Genomic DNA, 24,788 nt, shown 5'->3' with positions numbered 1-24,788 from the left:
GCTACACAATGGTACTCTGTCTCATAAAATTAAATTAAAAAAAAAAAAGTGAAGCTTCTAAACCCCTTAAAACTATTCACAAAATGAAATATAACTTTCACTTAGTAAAGAGTGAAACTATAGCATTTAGAATACCAGCTTGGTCTGTGGGTCTCTGCGATAGGGTAAGTGGGAAGTCCCAAGATCATATGTGATCCTGGCAGTGCACACATGTTCTTTCAACTGATATCTTTTTGTTGTTGTTGTTGTTTTTCCCGAGACAGGGTTTCTCTGTAGCTTTGGAGCCTGTCCTGGAACTTGCTTTGTAGACCAGGCTGGCCTCGAACTCACAGAGATCCACCTGCCTCTGCCTCCCGAGTGCTGGGATTACAGGCGTGCACCACCACCGCCCGGCTTTCAACTGATATCTTTACCACCATTCCTGCCCCCAACTCTCAACCTCTTTCCTTAGTCTCTGGAATTCAAGATAAGACATTAACATAATCCCCTCAATTCCAAGTTCTTTACATTTCCTATGAAAATTCTCCAAACTCCCTCAGCCTGGCGCTCCTCTGAGGATCTCCTTCTCTCTGCAGGCCATTCAGGTTGTCTTCTTCCTTAGCGTCACCTGAGGTAGCTGGTGTTCATGTCCACTATAGTTACCCTGTTAGCGACACAAAGCAGACTGGCCCCAGTACAATGCAGTGCAGCAGTGTGCAGCTTCTAACGTTAGGTCATAGAAAGCATTCTAGCCTGCACCTATGTCTCTCGGATCACACATTCTGAGGAAAGCCACGGCCACACCATGAGGACTCACGCTGTCCTGAGGAGAAGCTCCACCTGGGAGGAACCGAGGCCCCAGACCCATAGCCACTACCAGGCTGCCAGCCCTGTAAGTAAGGCTCTTTGGAAGGGCACGCTCCAAGCTCGGCCGGGCGGTCTGAAGACTGGAGCGCCCGCCGCATGGTCACCTAGGGCAGTCTGTGATGGACCGTGAGCCAGAACTTTCCACCTGTACTGTTCTCACATCTCTGACCAATGGGAGCCACAAGAGATAGTGAATGACTATTCTCGCTTTCTGATTCTAAGGTTTTGGGTCATGCCATGCAAGGATGGTCGCTCAGGCACACACCAAAGCCACACACGGAAAGGGCAGTTCTCTTCCGTTCCTTCATTCTTAAAACCCCAGCGTTGAAATCCATGCCTGAAAACTGCCCGTGACTGCTGCTATTACAGCCATCTACCAGCTCACAGTTCACGTTCCTCTTTTCTTTTTCTTTTTTGAGGGGTTTTGAATCAGGGTCTCATGGAGCTGGACTGATCTCAAACTCATTATGTAGCAAGGTCCAGCCGAGGCTGGCCTCGAACTTCCAATCTTGTTACCTTCACCTCCTTAGCGCTATGGTTGCTGGCATGTGCCACCGTGCCGGGCTGAGGTTTCTTTTCCCATTGAAGAACTCTGGTCCCTGCTGAGGGTTCTCAACCTCTTCTCTTTCGATAATACTTATTTCAGTAATTAAGACAGGACTTTCAATTCCAGGCTGCTGCTTTTCTTACCTCTCCCTCAGTCACCCCCTCTTACTCTCTTAACATCATAACTGGGGGCGGTCCACAATCCCAGTACTTTTTCCTGTTCCAGTTCACCACCTCTGTTACCATCCACCCTTCAACCCCAGTTAGGTGTTAACGTCGTTCATCCTAACACTTCCCACTGTTTTATTTTTTTTATGTTGATTTTTAAAGGTGTGTGTGTGTGTGTGTGTGTGTGTGTGTGTGTGTGTGCAGTGTTGATGAAAGTCAGAGGATGCCATTGAGTTTCAGTCACAGGAGGCCATGAGTCTCCTGATGGGGATTCTGAGAAATGAACTCTGATGCTCTCAAGGACTGAACCCCCTGGTATTTTTAAAAATGATGTGGCAAAGCTAGCTAGCAGTCAGGCTGTGCTCCTTCCCCGGGCTCAATCTATCTCGTTCTGGTTGTTCTAGTACTTATTGGAGTTTGCTTGGTGAGTTTCATAGGTATAAAAGAGAAACATACAAATTTACCAGAGGCGTTTGCTTGTTTTACTTTTTTTCTTGTGAGACAGGGTCTCATCTGATCTTGAACTACAATGTGGCCCAGGCTGCTCTCCAGTTCATGGTCTTCCTGCCTCCCTATTGCTTGGATTATGGGCATGTGGTATGCATCCCGCCTGTTAGTTTTTAAGCGTACAGTTCAGTGACGTCGAGTACATCCACACTGGAGAACCACCGTTCTATCTGCAGGACACTTACCTTCTTCCCAAACCGAAATTCCAGTCCTAGCAAGGACTAACACCCGTCTGCCTTTCACAGCAGACCCAGGAGTCTGTGTCAGGCTCATCACTGGTCCTAAAGTGTGGTTGCCATACAGGCTAACCATCATTAGCCTTTCAAGGACTTCGCCAAAGGCAATAGTCACTAGCCGCCGCCAGAGGACGCAAAGCGCTCGGGCTGGGCAGGAGGTGGGATTCCGAGGGCCGTGGCCGGGAGCGCGCGTCGGGCACGCGCCCGGCCGGCCCTCTCCCGGCGGGGGCGCGCAGGGACGCGCCCGCGCGCGCGGGGTTCGGCGGGAGGGTGCGGCGATGGAGGGCGCTCTGACGGGCCGCCAGGTAAGCGGCCTCGAGGGGCAGGGTCCCGAGAGGTGGCTTCGCCGGCAGTTTCCGCTGCAGGGTGGTTTGAACCCGCCCCGATTATGATGGATAATTCCTCCTTTCCCATTCCTCCCCGATATTCTTTGGCGTAATTCGAAAAGTTGTTACCAAGGAAACAGTTTTCTGTGGCTCCCGCGAGCCTGATTCCCGGCTGGGCGAGGGTTAAGTGTTTGAAGGTGGTCCCCGAAATGCCCCCAGTCCAGATGTCCCAGCCCCAGACCCCAGGGAGTCTGGTTCCATGGTTGTGATTTTTGACTTCCCTTCAACCATCAGCCCTCGGTTAAAAAGGACCCACAAAGTTTAAATCCCCAGGCTCTTAACCGAGTTTTTTTGTTTTGTTTTGTGTTTTGTTTTTGTTTTCAACGAGTCTTGTCGTTTGTTTACGACCTTACCTGACCCAAGGAGACTCCCGGTGCTCAACACTATCCTCACTACATTATGGTGGTGGTGCGTACATATTTTAGAGAATTATTTAAGTGCACCGAAGGGTACAGTTCGAACAATTGTTGGGGTGAACAATTGAATGAAGGCATTATTTCGCTAGATTCACAACCATTACTATGAAATAGGATACAGGGAAATCTTTCTGTCAACTGTCAGAGTAAGGTAGTGAACCTATTGGCCGAGTTGGGGGTAGGGTGTGTGTGGGGGGGGGGGATGTCATCCCTTCTGTGGAGTTAAGAGACAGATTGAGAGCGAAGGAGGGACACAGTTAATACGGAACTAATGATGCCACGCTCAAACCTTCAAGGTGTGAAATGATGCGTCTATTACTGACTTAATTGAGGTCTCTGGGGGAAGGCAGGGAAGGCCTTTTCCAGAGCAAGGTAAAGAGTGGGTTGCACTCCTGAGACTGCAGAAGGGGATGTCAGTGAGTTTCTGTAGTTGAGCAGGAGTGCTTTGTGTGACTATAGCCCCCACACCACAGGAAAGAACAGTCTTTCTCCATCGAGTTGCCCCAAAGGGGGAGAGGGAGATGTGAGGTTTAAAACTAGCTTCCAGGAAAACAAAAAAAGTAAATCACATTATTTTAAGTCACCCATGGCTTCGAGGGTGACTGAAATGTACCTTTTATTTTAAATTGAACTTTTGTTGTGTGTGTATGCAAGTACACACATGCATGCAGATGCATGTATGTACTGTAAGAGTGCTCAGTCACTATGGAAGTCACAAGTGAACTTCACTTGTGTCACACCCCCAGGTGATATCTATCACCTTGCCGGCTATCTGAGCTAGGGCCTCTGACTGGCCTGGGCCTTAGAGATGAGACTAGCCTGGCAGGTCAGAAGACCAAGGAGCCCAGAGATCTCTGCTTGTCTTCATCATGTATGCCACCATGCTGGGCCTTTGTGTGTGTGTGGAGTGGGGGGGGGCCCTCTGGGGGTGAATTCAGGTCCTCATGCTCGATGGCAAGCGTTTTACCTAGTGTACTACCTCTCCAGTACTGGTTAGCTGGATTTTACCTTAAGAAAGCTGCCGTGTTCACTCGGTGGCCTGCAGCCTGAAACCAAGGAGAAAAGGGACAGTTCCACTGAAAAACCTTGCTCAAGAGCTCAGAGTCCGGTTTTGATAAACAAAGCCTTGGGCACTGTGGGCATATCTAGAACTCTGTGGAGGGTCAGGAGTGACTGGTGAGGCCTTGTCTTTATAGATTTAGTATAGATAGACACATGGGTGACCAGGCTTTATACTTTGGGGATCGGTGAAACTGCTTACTCCAGAGGGGCAAATGAGAATCCGCAAGATGTACAGATGCAGTTAGTTGTTGGCCAGAGCATTTCCGTGTTAGTGTTAAGAAGTCTTCCTGAAGTCTCAGTCAGTTGGATCAACCCTTAGGGCCTGCCCCTTACCAGGGGGATGTCTGGCTAAGCAAGACAGAGTAGTCCTCCACAGAGCTCCAACACTTGTAGCAGTGTTGTTGATACTGTTTGGGAAGTGTCCAAATGCCTGTTGTTGCTCACTCATTTGAGCCCAAGTTGCTTCTTTGGAAGACAGTCAGTCCAAGAGAGGAATGACTGGACCAGTACTGTGGCCTCTGTGGAAGCAGTGAGGGCAGGGGGCCACACTCTCTTGCAGTAGTTGTACCACAGAGCCTAGATTTGCCTCAGTTGAGAGCTTGCCTTTAAAGTGTGCATTTGATGGTGTTAGGGCTGATATTGTCAACTTGACAGGATCTAAAATACTGAAGAGACAAGGCTCTGGGCAGGTCTGTGAAAGGCTAGACTGGACAAGACCCACCTAAAGTGTGGGTGGTAACCTTTCATAGTCCTGGGTGACCATGAAGAATTTTTTTTGGTTTTTTGAGACAGGGTTTCTCCGTTGTAGTTTTGGTGCCTGTCCTGGATTTTACTCTATAGACCAGGCTGGCCTCGAACTCACAAAGATCCACCTGGCTCTGCCTCCCAAGCGCTGGGATTAAAGGCGAGCCACCAACACCCGGTCCATGAAGAATTTAAATAAGGCTTATTTGTTTTTTTATTGCACACACACATGCATGCTCTTGCCATGTTGCATGTATAGAAGGGAGAGGACAGCTTGTACAGTTAGTTCTCTCCTTCCACCACATGGGTTCTAGGTATTTAGCCATGAAATGCTATCACCTGCTGAACCATTCACCAACCCAGGGCAGTGATTTCGATGATCAAAGTCAAAAGAAGCACGCCCAATAACCTTTGCTGTTTGTTTTGTGTTGAGTAACTCCCAGACATGATGAGTGATGCCTCGCTGGCATTGACTAAAGGCACAAAGGTTTGCTAGTGGCTGTATTTCAGTAGATGCTGAAGTTAATTCTGAACTTCAACTCCTGTGTTGAAGAGACACAAAAGTCAACCATTTTGTTAAGTCATTTTAAGGACACAGCCAGAGAGAGGGCTCAGTGGTTAAGAGCACTTGCTGCTCTCACAGAGGACAGGGGTTCAATTCTCAGCACCCACATGGGAGCTCACAACCTGGTCCTAGGACATCTGAGGGTACCAGGCATGCACATACTGCACAGACACACATGCAGACAAAACATCATACACAATAAATAAATAAATAAATAAATAATTCTGAAGGTTTGGGAGAAGGAGTCACATAAAAAGTTCTTTTAATAAATATTGTATTTCTAACTAGGTCAGATTATGGATTTTTGTTTGTCTCTTCTCCCTGTATCCAGATTTTTCCATCCCTTCTCTTTGTGGTGGATGTATTTCATGTAGACGATGCCTTCCTTAACCAATCATGAGTTATGAATCTCTTCCTCCAGAAAGCCACAGATCAGTATCACCCGGCCAAGGGCCTTCCATGGTGATGTCATAGGGTTTAAAAACCCAAGCTTAAACTGAGTTGACTTACTCCTTTGACCCACTCCTGGTACCCTGTGTGCTCCTGTAACTCCAAGGAACAGTCTTGTTATAGCAGAGGGAAAGAAGCCAGCAAGCAGTGGCCGCGATGTTCACAGGGCCTGGTGCCTCATGCTCTCTTATAATGCCTGCTGTCCATCATCTTCCCATCTCCCCTCTAATTGCAGCTCTTTCATGAGCAACCACCCAATGGTCCCATTTCCCTCACAAAGCACAAATCATTTCTCTGTGTCGTCCTCTAGATGGAAGCCTAGGGCCTGCTTGAGACATAGGATTTGTTAATTTTAACAGCAATGTTTTTATAAGCTTAACTTATTCACTAATTTCACTATCAATGGGCAATGAGGTTTCTGCTTTATTATCACTAAAGACATCCTGGGTTTCATGTGTATATTAAGGTGTTGGGTTGTAGTATATTTCTAAAATTAGAGCTTACTGGGCATTACAGATAGTTCTCCAAGGCGGTCATATTCCCATTACATTGTATTTTAAAAATTTTTATTGTTCCCCAGACCATGAACCTCAGGAGGCTAAGAACTTCATTTTTTCTTATTTTCGTGTTTCTAGTATCAATTAAACTACCTAGCAAACGGTAGTGGTTGGAAGATATTTGCTACATGTATGAATGATGAATGGTAGAAGCAAAACATTGGTTTCTCATTGTTGCTTTTGCTCTTTTGGGGAGCCCGCCACCCATAAACACACACAGAGGCTTGTTATTACTTATGAATGCCTGGCCTTAGCCTGGCCTAGTTTCTTGCCAGCTTTCCTTAACTTTAAATTAACCCATCTATCTTTGGCCTCTGGGCTTTTCCCGGTTTCTTACTTCTGTAAATCTTACTCTTACTCTGTGGCTGGCTGTGTAACTGAGTGGCTGGCCCCTGGAGTCCTCCTCTTTCTCTGGCTCCTAGCTCTCCTCTCCTCCCAGATTTCTCCTTTTATATATTCTCTCTGCCTGCCAGCCCTGCCTATCTTTTCTCCTGCCTCACTACTGGCCATTCAGCTCTTTATTAGACCATCAGGTGTTTTAGACAGGCACAGAAACACAGCTTCACAGAGTTAAACAAATGCAACATAAACAAAAGTAATGCACCTTAAAATAATAGTCTACGGATGGGTGGTGGCGGCACATGCCTTAAATCCCAGAACTCGGGAGACAGAGCCAGGCGCATCTCTGTGAGTTTGAGGCCAGCCTGGTCTACAGAGGGAGATCCAGGACAGGCTCCAAAACTGCACAGAGAAACCCTGTCTTCATTGTCATCATCATCATCATCATCATCATCATCATCATCATAATGTTCTACAACAATTTCTGTCTTTTGTGTGCAAGTATTTGTTTGTGGGGTGTACATATGTTTAAGGGTCAATGTGGCATGTCTGCCTCAACCACTCCCTACATTATTTTTGGATGAAGGTCTCTCATTGAACCCAGAGATTGCCAATTCAACAAGATTTACTGGCCCCAGAGATCCGCCTGTTGCAGCCCCTCCCGGCACCATGGACATGCCCAACTTGTATGTGCATGGTGCCGGGATGTAAGCCCCAGTCCTCATTCCTGTTCAGGAAGCACATTGCCAGCCAAGCCATCTCTTCAGCCTTTGAAGTGCTTAAATATTGTTTTTTCTTTAGAAATTAACTCATGGGACTGGTGGGATGGTTTAGTGAGTAAAGGTGCCTACCCTCAAGCCTGATCATGTGAATTTGATCCCTGGGACACACATGATGCAAGGAGAGAACTGATCCCTGAAAGTTGTCTTCTAACACCCCCCCCCACACACACACAATAAATAATTTAAATGTTTTTAAACAGAAAGCTTAAATTAAATGAATTTTAGCCGGACAGTGGTGGTACATGCCTTTAATCTCAGCACTCGGGAGGTAGAGGCAGGCTGATCTCGGTAAGTTTGAGGCCAGCCTCATCTTCAAATCGAGTTCCAGGGCAGCCAGAGCTGTTATATAGAGAAACCTGTCTCGAAACAACCACATATAAAATAAATTATTTTATTTTAAAATTGTTTATATATTTGGAACATGTTTTTCTTTCAGATTGTCATTTGTCAATTAAAAAAAACCAAACTGTTGATGTTTATTTGCAGGTAGTAAATGAAGGGGATGCAAGCCTTGCCACGGCGCTACAGGAAGAGGCTGAGGAAAATCCTAGCCCCGTTGTGGATGAGAATAATACAGTGCCAGCCAAAAAACAGGGACCGAGCACACATAATTGGAGCGGTGACTGGAGCTTTTGGGTAGTATCTTTTAATCTTGAATACAAATTTCTTTAATTCCCCAACAGTTTGTATAATCCTTCGTGATTAGCTTCTAGATTTTAGATGTTGCGACTTGAGAGACCTGACGACATTTCTCAGTATTTTTCATATGGCCACTAGGAAGCGCTGTTGCCTGGTTGATGGCGCGCAAGGGCCGGTTTCGGTTTCCCTGTGAGAACACTGCCACACAATTGGACTGCACTTAGTGTTATCAGCCGTATGGGCAAGAAGCTAACGTTGCATAAACCATGTTTCTAAGTCTCACTGAGAAACAAGCTATTTTTATGTAATTTTCATCTAAGGAATCAGTTCCTGTGGCAAACGCGGCTTCACAATGCATGCTCTGCAGTGTGTAATGGCTACATGGGTTTGAAGTTAGGAGCTTGGGATCTGTTTTAAGTGTAACCCTGTACTCCTTCCAATTTCCTCACGCAAAAAGCGACTATGACTCCCTGGTAGGCACACTGAGATTGTAGAGTCTTCTAGAAGAGCATGTCTGTCACTGTGCGAATGCTAACATTTTATCATTTTAATTATTATTGATTATTTAATTAGTTATTTTAACGGGCTCATTCTAAAGCCAGCAATCCCTATGAGGATTTTGGTATTTGATAGCAATGTGATGCCTTACAACTAGAAGTGGGTTTAAGGAGCGCTGCACGGCACCTGTAGGTGCAGTACTGGTTCATGGGAACCCCAGTTTCTTGGGTATTCTGTATCCTTGAGAATAGACTTGAAACGGACGTGGTATTGACAGGTTGTAAAGATGAGCACACAGGCTGTCATCCCCTTTGTGATGGACAGCCAGCCAGTGCATGCATGCTGTTGAATCTTCACACAGCCACAAGCTCTTACTTCCTATGAAGAAACTTAACACCCTAAGGTTATTTTTAATTTTTGTTGAGCCATAACCTAAGGAAAATATGTAATTGATACGAAATATACTAAAATAATAACAACTTAAAATCATGCTATTTATACCAGCTATGTCATTCTTGGTCACTGAGAAATCTATATATCATTTAGAAACTTTTTTGGGGGAAGAGATAACATCCTGTATAGCCCAGGCTGGCCTCCTATTTACTATGCAGTGAAGGCTAGCCTTGGACTCCTATTTTTTGTTGTTGTTTTTTTTTTTCTTTTCTCTTTTATTGAAAAGATTTTTTTCTCATACAATATATTCTAACTATGGTTTCCTCTCCCTCTACTCTTCCCGGTTACTCCCCACCTCCCCTCCCATCCAGATCCACTTCCTTTCTATCTCTCATTAGAAAAGAACAGGCTTCAAAGGGATAATGATAATAAAATATAACAAAATAAAATATACTAAGATAAAACGAAAGCTATCACATTCAAAGTTGAACAAGACAAACCAAAGGGAGGAAAAGAGCCCAAGAGCAGGCACAAGAATCAGAGACCCACTAGTTCTCACACTCAGGAGTCCCATTAAAAACACTGAACCGGAAGCCATAACATATACAAAGACCCGGTGCAGACCCGGGCAGGCCCTGTGCATGCTGCCTCAGTCTCTGTGAGTTCAGGTGAGCTTTGCTCACGTTGATTTAGAGGGCTCTGTCTTCCTGGTGTCCTCCAACCCCCTTCCCTTCTGCAGGGTTCAGAGTGAGCGCTCCCTGAGCTCCGCCTCGGGAGGGATTTGATGGAGACATCCCATTCAGGGCTGGCTGTCCCAAGGTCCCTCACTCTCTGTGTGACACCCATCTAAGCCTTGTTTTGATAGCTTTTGTTATGAATTGAGGAAGCCTCACAGCTGTCTCCAGAGTTGGGCAGCCTTGGTGACACTTGGATGACTTGAAGCAAGAAAAAGAGCAATGAAAGAAAATCAAAAACAGCAACAGAATACGAATTTGGAAATAAAGGGTTGGGGGGGATGTGTGTGCAGTAGCTGCTCGACACTGAAAGTGTATGCAGGGACAGCAGAACCGGCGCTATCTACCACGTGAATAAAATACAGTATCTTGAGTCCAATTACTGGGTGGACATCTTTATTTTCACAAGATGTCCAGATGATTTACATGTTTAAAAGTTTGACAAGCTCAGGTTTAAAGTTCCAAAGGTCTTCATTTGCTCAGTTTAGGTCCCTAAACTAATTACACACAGTGTTAGGAGTTTTTGTATAAATTCATGTAGAATGAACTTAACAATCAAAGTAGCATCTGGAGAATTTTAGAGACTTTCCCAGAGATTCCTTACCCAGACACCAGAACATTCCAGAACAGAGAAACAAACGAGACCCTGTACAGATTAACCAGGGTTTGCGTTGACATAGCTAGGAATATGATAATTCTTCGCATTTTCCCCTGGCGTTGCTTCAGTATGCTCTTGCCATACTTTAATTAGCTTGAATAAGTTGACTAGATTATTGAAGGTGTGATAATGACTTGATAATAATATATGGGAAGCAGCAAGAACTATTAGCAAACACTCAAGTAGCATAGTCACCTGGGCTGCCTAGTTCGAAGGTCCAGGGTCTGTGTAGCTCATTGACTCTAGTGCAGACCCATGCTCCGAGAAAAGCTGTGTTGGCTGACGTCATCACCGTGCGACCGGCATGAAGTGTGCTAACACAGACTCACATGATGTAGCGTCTTTTATCCTGATCAGTTGCGATGCACCGTCCTTAGACATGCATGTTATATCTTCATACAGCCGGCGGCTGGGCAGGTTTGTTCGCAGTGGCATTGCCACCGATAAGTGAGCAATGAGCTGTACTGTGATGTGAAAACTGCTGTAGTATTACTAGGAGACAGGGCTTTTTTAGCTCCCTGTAATCTCACGGAACCACCGTAGTGTGTGTAGTCTGTACATAGTCCACGAGTGAGGAAATGTGTGACGCAGCACACAACCATACTGTAACCAAGAGAAAGGGTTTTTAGGAAGTCAGAAAGAAAGCTTATTTCCAGCCATCTTAAATCCACCTGTTTCTACCGCGGACTCTACCATGTTGCTATTTTTTTTTTTTTTCTTTCTTCGTTCCAGTGATAAGGTCAGAATTAATGCAATACGATAAGAAGGCTGAGTCTTCAAAATTCAAACTCAACACAAGGAAGACCTGGCAGTGTATCAGGAATGTCCTCATGAGGCACGTGACCTGGTATTTAACCAAAATCAAGAATGTCAGGGCCATTTCAGACTCAACAGCTGTGTCTTTTCACTTTATAAAAGTTACATTTGTCTGTCTCTTTAAAAATACAACTCAAATAAGTTATATTTTTAAATTTTTTCAGCAATGGAAGTAAATCCCAGGGCTGAGAGCACGTTAGGTCAGTGGTCTACCACTGAGTTCCACACCTCAGTCCAACAGGTTTGCTTAATAAAGGAATGGATCATAGGGGCTGGTGAGGTAGCTCAGAGGTTAAGAGCACTGACTGCTCTTCCAGAGGTCCTGAGTTCAATTCCCAGCAACCACATGATGGCTCACAACCATCTGTAATGAGATCTGGTGCCCTCTTCTGGCCTGCAGTCATACATGCTGCATACCTAATAAACAAACAAACAAACAAACAAATAATAAATGAGTAAATGAATAAATAAATAAATCTTTTTTTAAAAAAAAGAAAGAAAAGGAATGGATTGTAAAGGAATAAAACACGGAGGAGAGCAGTGTAGGATAGAAAATTCAAATGCATTCTGCTTCGCTGATGGCTTTCTAGTGGACTAGTACAAGAGATTGCTCTGGAACACACAACGAAGCTTCAAAGATTCAGGTCTGCCCCCCCAGCAAGACCAAGATTTTTTTTAGTCTCTTGTAATTTGGAATAGAGGCTGTAGTCCTTAGCTTTGAGTGGGGTATTGTGTGTGTGTCCCAGGTCATGTGCCAGTTGGCTCAGGCAAAAGTTGACGAAGGGTCTGGTTTCATGTGGCACATAGCTACCAAAATTTCTTCCCAGAATGCAGTGCCAAGTAGGGCTGTGTGGTCCCTCCCTTACTTCCTCCTTTTAATTTCAAGATTCTTCTAAACCATGGGCTCTCGAATGCTAAGTAAACGCTCTCCCACTGAGCTGCATCCCCAGCCTGCTATGTGCTCTCAGTGTCTATGAATGTGTCTCCAGCACTCTAGTAGTGGACTGCCCTGAGCCCTGCTGTGTATCTTCCTATCGTCTACAGTTCTGATGCCACTCTTCAGGCCCACAGGGATGCACAAGTAGAGCTGGTCTCCAGGGGGACAGGCTGGCTAGCACCCTTCACGCCATGGGAGCAGCTGCAGTCATCACCAAAGCTGTGGCACACCTCTAGGAAGGTGTCTGGTAAACAGGTCACGGACTTCTTAAGTTTGATGTTTCAATAGCCAAGGAAGATGAGTAATGTAGAATAATGCATATAGGCAGTTGTCCTAGGGTCGAGTAATGTAGAATAATGCATATAGGCAGTTGTCCTAGGGTCGTGAACATAGGAGGGCAGTGTGATGTAAGTGAATGAACTAGATTGAAAATGGAGCATGGGAAATAGTGTCTGCTCTGCCCCTACTGGCTGTACTGCATAGTGACCTAGGATCTCCCACCGCCCACCGGACCTCAGTTGCATCCCTTGTAAAACAGAGACTGAGTCACAGTCTGACGGCATCGGTGTGTCTTGGGTCAGACAGAATGGCATGCAGTTAAACAGTGGGGCTCTTTGTCTTCCTTCTTGTAAGACTGCTTCAATGAAGGGTCCCAGTATGATTAAGTCTCCATAGTTGATAGAGAAAGCTATAGCTCCAGATTTTCTTCTTAACTCTAGTTATCAAAGCTAGGACCCTTAGATGTATTTATTTATTTGCTTTTAGAAATCCCAAGGTTGAATCCTAGAATATGAGAAATGACTTTCATTGCTGACTTTTATACCCCATGAAACCAAAAATGATAACAAATGAGATTGAAAATAAAGTTAATGGCAAATAAACATCTATGCTTTTTGTCTTTTACATGCTAGTAAAAAGTATATGGCAAAAGGAAAAAATAGCTTTATTTTTTCCTTACCAACTAAAATAATGATGTATCCCTATGTGGATTAAAAGTCCCAGAGGACAGGCAGACAGATCTGCAATGGGTCTGTTTGTTTAGTTCGCGCTCTTAGTGATGTGCAGTTAGCCACTAGTGGGAGTAGTGGGGCCTCTGGGAGTTTGTGTTGTGTGTGTTTAGAGGATGACATGACTCAACAGGGCTGTTAGATGCGGTAGCTCTTTGGATATGGCGTTCATCATTGCGCCATTCATTCTTACATCGGAAGTTCCTCTTCGAAAATGTTTCTCAACTGTGTATACTCATTTCCTTATTAGCTGGTTTAATTGATGAGTTTATTTTACAAGTGAAAAAAATCATTTTCTGAAACTTGTAACTAAAATTAAAGTCGATATATTTTTTAAATGGTTGTGATTTTTAATCATCTTAACTAATACACGTAGAGTAGAGGTGATATGAATCTTAGATATTTGATTTAGAAAGAGAAACGGAAACAAGATGGAGCAGGAGAATTTTTAAGATTTATTTATTTATTCATTTGTTCATTCATTCATCCATCCATCCATCCATCCATCCATCCATCTATCTATCTATCTATTTATTATGTATACAGAAGAGGGTGCCAGCCCTGATATATTGGCATGTGTAGGGTTAATTAATGCAGTACTATATATCTGTCAAAAGAGGCCCCAGAGGATTAATTAGTGTGTTTGTGATGTGCTTTGGCAAGTTTGGGGAAAAGCTGGCCTGCAGTCACGTTGTGTTCCAGGGCAAGCATAGTCCTTGTTTATTCAAACCCATAAAGTCTACGCTACGTTTTACTGCAATGACTTAAAAAAGAAGGAAGTAGATTTTCAGCTTCATTTCTTTTTGTTTTTGTTTTTGTTTTTTTGAGACAGGGTTTCTCCACGTAGTTTTTGTTTGTTTTGTTTTTTTGGAGCCTGTCCTGGATCTCACTCTGTAGACTAGGCTGGCCTCTAACTCACAGAGATCTGCCTGGCTCTGCCTCCCGAGTGCTAGGATTAAAGGTGTGTGCCACCACTGCCCGGCCATTTTGTTTTTTAAGAAACTTAATTCTATTAGAAAATTACTAGGTATGAATATTAAGCACTATTTTATAAATTGAGGTATCTTCTAGTATTTTTAGATTTAACTATAAAGAAACAGGAGTTAATATTTCTGGCAATAGGAGGAGGGGGCTGTTTAACTTAAATGAACATTTTAGTAAAACTATCTAGACATGCTGGGTATAATGTTATAAACTATGTATGTATGTGTTTGTCATGTGTATGTGTGTGGGTGCACACACCCGAGTATACAGGTGTGAAGGCCAGGGCTTGATATTGTGTGGCTTCCTTAGCTGTTTTCCATGTTAGTATATGTTTTTGCACTTAAATTACATTTCTGAGATTTATTTATTTATGTGTATGGATATTGTGCCTGCATGCATGTCTGTGCAGCTTGTTTACACAGTGCCTGAGGAGGCCAGAAGAGGGCATCAGAGCCCTGGAACTGGAGTTGTAGAGGGTTGTGAGCCACCATGTGGGTGCTAGGAATTAAACCCTGATTCTCTAGAAAACCAGCCAGTATTATTAACTGCTGAACCACCTTTCTAGTCCAGATTTAATTTTTAAAATTTCATTTATTTTGCATGCATATACATGTACATGTGTGGGCATGTGTGCCATGGTGTGTGTAGTCAGAGGACAACTTGCCGGAGTCTCTTCTATTTTTGTGGGACTTAGAGATCAAACTCAGGTCACTAGACTTGATGGCAAGTGCCTTTATACCCCAAGCCATCTTGCTGGCCTGCTACCTTATTTTTTGAGACAGATGATCTTATTAATTAAAAAAAAAACAACAACCCAGAGCCAGATATTAGGGTGAAATCAGAGAAACAGAATAAGCCAGCCATGTTCTTACCTCTACAAATCCTCAGCCTCAAGAGAGAGACTTCCTGTTTACTCATGCCTTATATACCTTTCTGTGCCCTGACATCTTCCTTCCTTCCTAGTGCTGGGATTAAAGGCATGTGGCACCATGCCTGGCTCTGTTCCCAGTGTGGCCTTGAACTCCCAGAGATCCAGATAGATCTCTGCCTCCCAAATGCTAGGATTAAAGGCATGTACTACCACTGCCCAACCTCTATGTTTAATATAGTGGCTAGCTTTGACCTCTGATCCCCAGGCAAGCTTTATTGGTGTACGCAGTGTATCACCACAGCCCAAGGATCTGAAATTCTCTCCCCTCACCTCACAAAGTTGGGGGGTTACACATGTGTGCTGTTGTGCATGGCTTCTTATATCTGGATGCAGGTGATCTGAAGTACTCATGCCATCTCCCCAGCCCTGTTTATAATGCTTCTCTGGGACTACAAAATAACAAAGAAAGTGCTTAAGGGCTAAAATGGAAAATGAAATGATTACTAGAGGTATAGGCATGTAGGCTAACGGCAAGGCAGCCCGGAGCAGTTTTCTAATTTTGTAGTGGTACAGGGTAGGAGACGATGCCTTGAATTTACATGGGTTAGGACTGAGAACACTTCATAAGGCTATGACTTTTGAGGAGTTGCATCTTCTGTGAAATGTTGGCGAGGAAAGAAATCTACCTACATCTTCAAACTGAAGACAGAAACTTGTCTTGCTGAGCCTGGGCTTAGGTGCAGGTGGGAGCAAGTTTCTCCCTAGAGTTTGAGAATTAAATACAGTATTCTACTAGTGAGCAAAGATAAATGACCTGCTGGGATTCCAAAGCATGTGGAATACAGCTATGGGTTAGCAGGGGAGATGGTAGTTTGGGGGAGAGCACTGCCTTGCATGCACAGGGCCTCAGATCTGCTACTCAGACCTGAAAAAAAAAAAAGACTTAACAGAAATAGATAAAAATATAAATGGGTAATGAATTTTAAGGCACCAGGCAGATTTGAGAAACAACAGATCAAAGGACTGTATGGAAAATACACGTTCATTGAAATAATGATGAAATGCTGAAGAAAGGGTAGAACTTGTATATTACTCAGATTGTTCACTGAGAAAGAGTGTGAAAGGGAGCAACTGTAGACATAAGAGGACAACGAACCATCTACTAGGCATTCAGGGGACCTTCAGCAGACGGACATGGAAAATGAGCAAAAGACTTGAGAATTGGGAGGCTCGGTGAACCTCTCCCAGGACAGCTTAAGGAATGTGTGAGCAGAGTCATTATGTTAGAAGTGGCAAAGCACACAGCAAATGAGTGAAGATGAAGACTCTTGTTCATTCATTTGAGTGTCTTGGATATATATCATCGTGTTCTACGCAATCCACCCTAGAGGTTACAGTCAGAATGCCAGATGGATATGTCACAGATAAGCAAACGTGTCCTGTTATGTCAGGTAGTGATAAGAGCTACGAAAACAAGAAAAGCAATGTATGAGTGAACACAGAATATTAACGGGAAGCAGCAGCAGCGTTAGCTAAGGAGGCCCAAGCAAGGCTGCATCAGAGGGCCCTCGTGGAGGAGGCAGGAGAGAAAATGCAATCACTTGCAGGAGAAACAGGATTGTCTTCTGGCCTCTGGAAGGGTCCTGACGCAGAAGGCTCACTTGAAGCCTGCTGAGGACGTGGGTATAGTGAGTGAGGGGACTAGAAAGATTAAGGAAACTGATCCTAGGATTTTTCAGTACAACTGGGTAAATTGGGAGCACTCCTCGGAAAGGGGAAAGAACATAGCGGTATAGGTTTTGGGGGGGGGCAGAGTCAAAGGGTTTGTTTTGTTGGTGGCAGAGGTACATATTTATCACTTGAAAAGAAAAATCTGGTAAGCTATGGGACGCATGACTTAAATCTTAGAAGAGGTTAAAGCTGAAATTGTGATACTTGAAGGATGATATGGAAGAGGATGGGGACATTGAAGGCAAAATATGACAGGAAAGAAAAAGGGATATGGATTTAGACGTTTAGAATCTCAGATTTGGAAGAAGAGAAATTAGCGAAAGAAACTGAGATTTAGCTAATGAGAAAAAGAATGGAAGAAACTGTAGTGTTCACCAAGGGAAGGGAGGAAGCTTGTTAAGATGATTGACACACTGTTTGGGTTAGGGGAGATGGGAGGGCTGGCTATTGGATACTAAGATGGGGTTGTGAAGGGTATCAAAGAGTACAGTTTGGGGCTGGAGAGATGGCTCGGCATTGAGTGTGTACTGCTCCTACAGAGGCTTTTCAGTTCAGCATTGTAACCACCTGTAACTCCAGCCTCTGGAAATCCATTGGTACATACTCCCCTTCCCACAACCAAAAGGAAGTCTTTTTTTAGAAGTACAGTTTGCCTAGGCATGGTGGCTCATCCCAGTATTCAAGAGACAAAGGTAGGTGAGTTCCAGGACAGCCAGTGCTACACAGAGAAACCCTGTCTCATCCTTTCCCCTGCAAAAGTCCAATTGGATGGAAAAAACCCAACTGGCACACTGGCTTTAGATTGTGGTTCAGATCTTCCTGTGTAAAATTTGACATGTAGTTGTCCAAAGAAATAAAGGACTGAGGGAGAAGAATTCATAACTTATTAAAACCATACTTTCCTAAGGATGTCCACATTGCCATTAAAAAATACCTTTTGGGGGCTCAGAAAGGGAAAAAAATCAGTTATCTACAATGAAGTGTCACTGGGTATATCAACCACACTCCAGAGTAGGCCCCATGACCAGGAGTAGTTGTCCCACACAAAACTGTTGTGGAGTGCCCTCCAGAGAAGATTACTTGGACAGGGCTTTAAGCCAATAAAAGTCTTTTTTTTTTTTTTTAGCTGAGGATTGAACCCAGAGCCTTGCACTTGCTAGGCGAGCACTCTACCACTGAGCTAAATCCCCAACTATAAGTCTTTATTAGCAGGTCATCAACTACATACAGGGTGTCCAGGAACCCAGTGTATCCCTGAGCCTTTCTCAGGATGAGCTTTTAAGCACAAAAAAAAAACCATGTCCTAGGTTGACACACTTCTGTTAACAAAAACAGTTAGTCAGAAGCAGAGCTACAGAAGACAAAAAGCAGGATTAGCACATTTAGAATTAGTCCAGAATTGTGGACTTTGATGGATTAGGTCTTTGGTTTAATTTTGGCAGGTGGTGCTGTCTGCATGCTGAGTTTTATGGCCTGAATTGTACTTCCATCATGGAGTCAGTTGTGCTAAGGTCTGGGGGCCTCTTACAAAAACTGACTCCATGTTTTTGTAAACTTTTTGTTTATTTTATTTTGGTTTGGTACTTTTTTTTTTTTTGTCCTACTGGGTTTTTTGTTTGTTTGTTTGTTTGTTTTGATTTTCTTTTGGATTTGTTTGCTTTTTGAGAGAGAGAAAGCATGAAGTTGGGTGGGTAGGAAAGTGTAGAAGATCTGAAAGGAATTATGGAGGGAAAAGAATAAGATCAGGGCTGGAGAGATGGCTCAGGGGTTAGGAGCACTGGCTGCTCTTCCAGAGGACCCGGGTTCAATTCCCAGCACCCACATGACAGCTCACAACTTTCTGTAACTCCCGTTCCAGGAGATCTGACACCTTTACACAAATGCACATTAAATTAAATTTAAAAAGAACAAGATCAAAATATAATGTATGAAAAAATTAATAGGAAAACATCTTTTGGGTAAGAACACGACAAAAAAGAAATCAGCTGTTAGTTTACTTTGTGTAGCTATAATGAGATCATGGACAAGCTAATTTATAAAAAAGAAGAAAGAGAAAAGTATCTCTCAGTTCCAGAAGCTATCAGGGTCTGCAGGCTCAGGGTCTGGAGTCAGTTGAGGCTGCAGTGTGGAGTCCCAATTGTTTATCTTGCATATAACTAGTCTCTGTGCCAGCCTATGACCAAGCAGAAGGACAGGAGAGCAAAGGCGGCCACACCTGTTTTGTAAGAACTCACTGTCTTGTAGTTAACCTGCTTCCATGACAACAGTACCAGCGCACTCTTGAGTGTTGCCGGCTCTCATACACTATTGTACTGGAGAGTGAGGGTTGTTTGTTTGTTTAGTATTAGGCATGGAAACCAGGTTGTCACAAATGTTCTACCATGAACCTATATCCCCAACCCTAGAAATTAACTTGCCTCTGTACATGTGCGCATATGTGAAGGTTTATCTATAGCCTAAGCTGGCCTGGAACTCACTAGACATCCCCAGACTCACACTTGTGGCAATCCTCCTGCCTTAGCCTCTCAAATACTGACTGGGATTGTAGGTGGGAGGCTCCACTCCAAGCTGCAGATTAAGTTTTTAAAATACGTAATTTGAGGTACCCATTTAAATCATCGCACCAACACCCCAAAACACCTAAAGAAATATCCAAGCCTTCATGGTTTCACCAAGAAATCTTACAGTATTTAAAAATTAAAGTCTAGTTTTGCATGATCTTTTCCAACATTTAGATTTAAAAAGGGCGAGTCTCAATTCATTGTGTGAATCAAGTTTTCCACCATTACAGTGTTTAATAAACTACAAGTAATTTGTAGATGTTCTTTCTCGAGTTGAGGAAGTTCCTTTGTGTTTCTGCTTTGGGGGCACTTTGCTTGTTTGTTTTAATAACAAGTGGACATTGAATGATGTCAAATATTAGTTCCATATCAAGTGAAAGCTGATAGTTTTTTTTTCTCGTTTTAGCTGATTAATACTGTGGATTAAGTTTTGCCTATTATGCCTACCGTGGGTCCCTGGGTCATAGTGTATTATTCATTTTTCATATTGCTGAAGGGTATTTGTCACACTTTAAGGATTTTTGCATCTGCACTCCTGAAAATATTTTTCTATCATTTTATGTCTTTGTAATATTTCTTATCTAGTTTTGATATTAGAGCAATACTTGCTTCACACAAGGAATTGAGATTTGTTCTTTTCTAATTTAATGTTTGGAAAAAATTGTGCAGAACTAGAATTGAGTTTTTAAACATTCAAGATTTCTCCAGTGAAACCATCTAGGCTTGATGATTTATGTTTTGGGAAATTTGAAATTGTATATTCAATTTCCTTGTGGGTTATGCACCCACTTAAATGAACTATTTCATACGTAGTAGTTGGTATATTTTGAGGAACCAGGGTGTTCCTCCAAGGTGATACATTTGTATGTATAGGGGTATGTCAATTTCCCTTTTCTGTTGAGGTCTGTAGTGTCTACAGTGTTCTCCTTTTTAAAATAATAATAATTCATATCTTCTGTTAGGATCCTGTACGTGCACAGCTTGGGGTCTTGCGTCATCAGCGGATGCTGGGGACTACGTACCTGCCTTAAAAAGCCAGACGTGGACCCCCACCCTCTCTCTCTCCTTTCTCTCTGTTCCCTCTCTGCTCCCTGTTCTCTGCTCTGTTCCTGCTATCTTTCTTTCTTTCCAGGCCTGGCTCTCCTCCCTCCTATCCCCTCCTTCCTTCTAATAAAGCTCTTTGTGACTCTGATAGTTGTGGCCATGGCCAGTGACTTTTCCCCTGGTAACCAGCGCCGCCACCAGTGCTGTCTACTTTTCAACTTCTCTCTTTGCTTTTCATCAGTCTTGACAGAAGTTTGCCTACTTAGTTGTTGTGTTTTTTGTTTTTTGTTTTTTGTTTTTGTTTTTGTTTTCTTGAGACAGGGTTTCTCTGTAACTTTGGAGCCTGTCCTGGACTAGCTCTATAGACCAGGCTAGTCTCGAACTCACAGAGATCCACTTGCCTCTGCCTTCTGAGTGCTGGGATTACAGGCGTGCGCCACCACCATCTGGCTACTTAGTTGTTTTAAAAGAATGATCTCTCTCTCTCTCTCATTTATATGTCCTATTGTTTTTGTGTTTCAATTAAAAAACAATTTATTCTTTTCTTTATTTTCTATTTTTTTTTAATTCAAAATGTATTTTTCTCTTCTGAGTTCTTGAGCATGGCATTTAGATCTTTTGGACCTTCCCCTTTCTCCTCTCACCCTGGCCTCTGTTATGTAGTCTAATTACACTGAGACGTCAGATATGATTGCAATTACAAATAGACATTTTATCATCTGTTGCTCATGTTTCATGTTATATTTGCTCACTAGTCTCCATTTATTTGTGTGTCAATCATTTTAGGCTATTATTTTAATTAAAATATTTTAAAGTATACATGTGCATGTATAAGCGCATGCATGCGTGTGCGTGTGCTTGTGTGTGTGTGTGTGTGTGTGTAAGCTTGTATGTGGAGGCCAGAGGACAACCTGTGGGAGTCTGTTTTCTCCTTCCACTATCTGGGTCCTGGATATTGAGCTCAGGCCGTCAGGCTTAGAAGCAAGTACTTTTGCCCACTGTTCCAGTGCTATTCTGTTGCTGTCACAGATACCAGGACCAAAAGCAACTCAGGGAGAGAGTGCTTTATTTGGGGTATACATCGGGTCACCATTGAGGGGAGTCTGGTCAGGAACTCAGGTAGGAACCAGCAGAAACCATGGAAACGCAGTCTGCTGCCCTTCTCCCCGGCTCGGGCTCAGTTAGCGTTCTGATAACCACAGGAACACCTGACTACGAGCGGTACTGCCCACGGTGGGCTGGGCCCTCCTGCATCAGTTCATAATCGAGATAATCCTCCACAGACGTGCCCACAGGCCGATCTGATGGGGCAGTTCTTCAGCTGAGGCTTTCACCTGGATGGCTCTAAGCTGTCAAGTTGACGACGGTTGAAGCTAGGCCGACCCCTGAGTTCCTCAAGCATGGTTTTCTTTAGTTCTTTGAACATTTGGCTGATCATTTCTTTGATGTCCTAGCTCTTAAATCCAATGCCCGGAACCATCAAAGATGGTTTTTTATGGCCTGTTGACTTTTTCTTTCCTGTTACTCCCCATGCTTTATAATTTCCATTGCCAGTGGGATAATAATGATAGTGTTAGTGATACTGAGGATAAGAGGGTATCCCCAGTGGGGTTCCAGCTTCTTGAGTCCTGCTACAAAGAATTCACCAGAGACATTTAGACAGTAGCAAGCAAAGTAAAAGAATTTAAAGAAAGATGAACTTCCAAAGAAGGAAGCAGGCTGAAGCAGGCTGGCTGGAGCAGGCTTGAGGATGCCATTTTACAAAGGACCCGGACTTTTCTCTGCATAATTTGTCTGTTGCATGTAGTTCTACACAGAACTTCATGTGATGCATGTCATATTATTGTCTTAACTCACCATTTGGGGTGAGGTTTAGTGGTGCTATGAGCTCTGGATTGTTTTCGGATACTCTGGAGTGCCTCTGCACCTGTGCCAGTTTGGGTTTGCTTCAGCTGGGGTATCCAGTGTTTCTCTCTGCCAGAGTGCTTTTTCCATATGCCAGTTTTGTAAGGCTTTGCATAAGGCCTTCTGGGCTTTGCTCTCTGCCTTGCTTGCCTGCCTCATTAGCATCTCTGGATTCTGATTGCATTCTCCCTGCCCAAAGGGTTGTCCTTGTTGATTTTGTTTGTTTACTTAAGAACTCACCTAGAGTAAATCTGAGTTTGTCCTATGGCCTATGGGATCAAATATCTCTGCCTTAGTTATTATTGATGTTCTGTTCTTTTTAAGGCTGACTTTCTAGGAGTCACCCTATATATTGGTCAGTGTTTCTAAATGATATGCTCAAATACAAAGATCCAGAAAGGCTTTTCCTTCTACTGACAGCCTGTGTGTACATTAGGTAATGTGGTTAAAGTTCAGGCTCTTCTCATTTGTCCCAGTTAATACGGATTCTCACACCTCTTGTGTTGTTAGGCAGGAATGAGTGGGTAGCTCAGGCTTGCTCCATGTATCTGAGGCTCTGTTTGGTCAGGGGTGTATGGACAGTGTTAAGCCCACATAGCCTCATTTCTTTCTAGATCTCTCTGCCAAGGCCCTTGCTAATCTCCACTTGACTTGTTCCATGTTGTTCCATGGGACTGTACCCTCAGTCTGCCCAGATGACTTTAGGGTTTTCCCTTTTACTTTTAACACAGCTCTTGTATTCTCCACACCTTCTCTGTCAACATAGCTGCTAGCTTTCACGGCCTGTCCCACATTCACAGAACTATCACACCAATGGCTTTTGAAATGTTCATGCTTCTTTCATATAATAAAAGGACACAGTGTTGACTGAGAGTATATGATTTTTAAGTTTCGTGTTTTCTAAGCTATCACGAGTGGAAGTAAACAGTAATCTTTTTATCATTCCAGATCTCGAGTTCCACCTATAAAGACAGGAATGAGGAATACAAACAGCAGTTCACACACCTGCCGGACTCAGAGAAGTTGATAGCAGGTACCCAGAGCTCTAGGTGCAGACGAGCACCACGAATGACAATCTGGAGAAAACTAGGGCTTTGTACTAGAGAGTGACTACCTGAAGGAAATGTAGTCCTTACAGTACTGTAAGGAAAGCAGTGTTTTACAGTTAGGCAAGCTTAAGCCAAGTGTAACCAGGGAGCATTGATTTCTGACCTGTGAGATGCTACGTTCTAAGAAGAAATGTGCTCTCATGGTTTCTCCTGATACTTCTATATATGGCTTTGTAAGGAACATTTAGTTTGATATTCATCGTATAGTAACTCTGTTGAGAAAAATATACTCTTCAACAAGTGTACTGATAGAGCAATTTAATAAGAATGTTCTAGGGATACATTTAGGAATAAGCCATCATTCATGTTATGGCTCGTGTAGAGTTTTTTTGCATGTAGTTGGCCTTTGAGTAGCAAATGTAGGCATTTTCATTAGCAAAATGCTTTATTATTTGTATTTGTGCATGTACATGCATAGATGTGGGTGCGGTGGCGTATAGGCGTGCATGTGTGTGGAGGCCAGTGTTGATTGTTGTCATATCAGTTTACCCTGTTTTGAGACTGGGTCTCTCTTTGAGCCTGCAGCTCACCGATTGGCTACATTCCTTCTGTCTTCTTCCCCAGTACTAAGATTCCAAACATACTACCACACTCAGCTTTAAATTTTATAAGTTTAACTGAATTTTATTTTTGTGTGCATAGGTGTTTGCCTGCATGTGTATCTTGTGCCTTGTGTGTGCAGTGCCTTATGAGGCCAGAAGAGGGCATTGTATCCCTTAGGACTGCAGTTACAGAGCGGTGTGGGCCACCATGTGGGTGCTGGGAATCAAACCTGGGTCCTCAGGAAGAGTAGCCAGTGCTCTTAACCCCAGAGACATGGCTCCAGATGCCACGTCTGGAATGTTATATGGCTTCTGGGGAATGAAATCAGGTCTGATGGACCTAGATTGGCCTCAAACTCAGTATGTATCTGAGGGTGGTTTTGAATGCCATACTTTCCACATGCTGTGATTACAGACAGTTGTCACTACACCCAGCAGACGTAATATACTCTTATGATAAAAATTTCAAATATGAAATTGAAGGAAAAGTGGTGGTGGGGTATGGAAGGATTTTAGAGGGGGCAGAGAGGTAACTCTTTCTGTTAAAATGGAATGTTAATTGTTAAAAACAATTACAACTCTTTTGCTATGTTACAAATGTTTCTTGCTGGCCTCCCACTTAAAACCAAATGCTTTTCATAGAAATAGTTCTCAAATGTATCCTGTTCACTCTGACCTTGTTTTATTTTGTTGAGACAGGGTGTTGCTATATACCCCTGGCTGGCCTGGAACAGCAGGAACTTGTAACCACCACC

General features: G+C 43.4%; 1 protein-coding gene across 4 annotated transcripts in view; it reads left to right on the top strand.

The window, feature by feature from the left end:
- The first annotated feature begins 2,540 nt into the window (after positions 1 to 2,540).
- Positions 2,541 to 24,788, top strand: part of Gramd1c (GRAM domain containing 1C) — an 83,088-nt gene continuing 60,840 nt past the window's right edge. For 2 of the 4 annotated variants that reach the window (XM_036204206.1, XM_036204204.1), the window contains exons 1-3: positions 2,541 to 2,608; positions 8,091 to 8,240; positions 23,331 to 23,415. In XM_036204206.1, coding sequence (XP_036060099.1) covers positions 2,582 to 2,608; positions 8,091 to 8,240; positions 23,331 to 23,415 — 262 coding nt within the window. In that variant the 5' untranslated portion in view covers positions 2,541 to 2,581. Of the gene's footprint in view, positions 2,609 to 3,056; positions 3,098 to 8,090; positions 8,241 to 23,330; positions 23,416 to 24,788 lie in introns of those variants that run through there. The other 2 variants (XM_036204205.1, XM_036204207.1) reach the window with 2 other exon arrangements.

The sequence above is a fragment of the Onychomys torridus genome, chromosome 12 (genome assembly GCF_903995425.1).
Source record: "Onychomys torridus chromosome 12, mOncTor1.1, whole genome shotgun sequence".
Taxonomy (NCBI): Eukaryota; Metazoa; Chordata; class Mammalia; order Rodentia; family Cricetidae; genus Onychomys; species Onychomys torridus.
The sequence above is the reverse complement of the archived record's forward strand: the minus strand, read 5'-3'. Positions and strand labels throughout refer to the sequence as shown.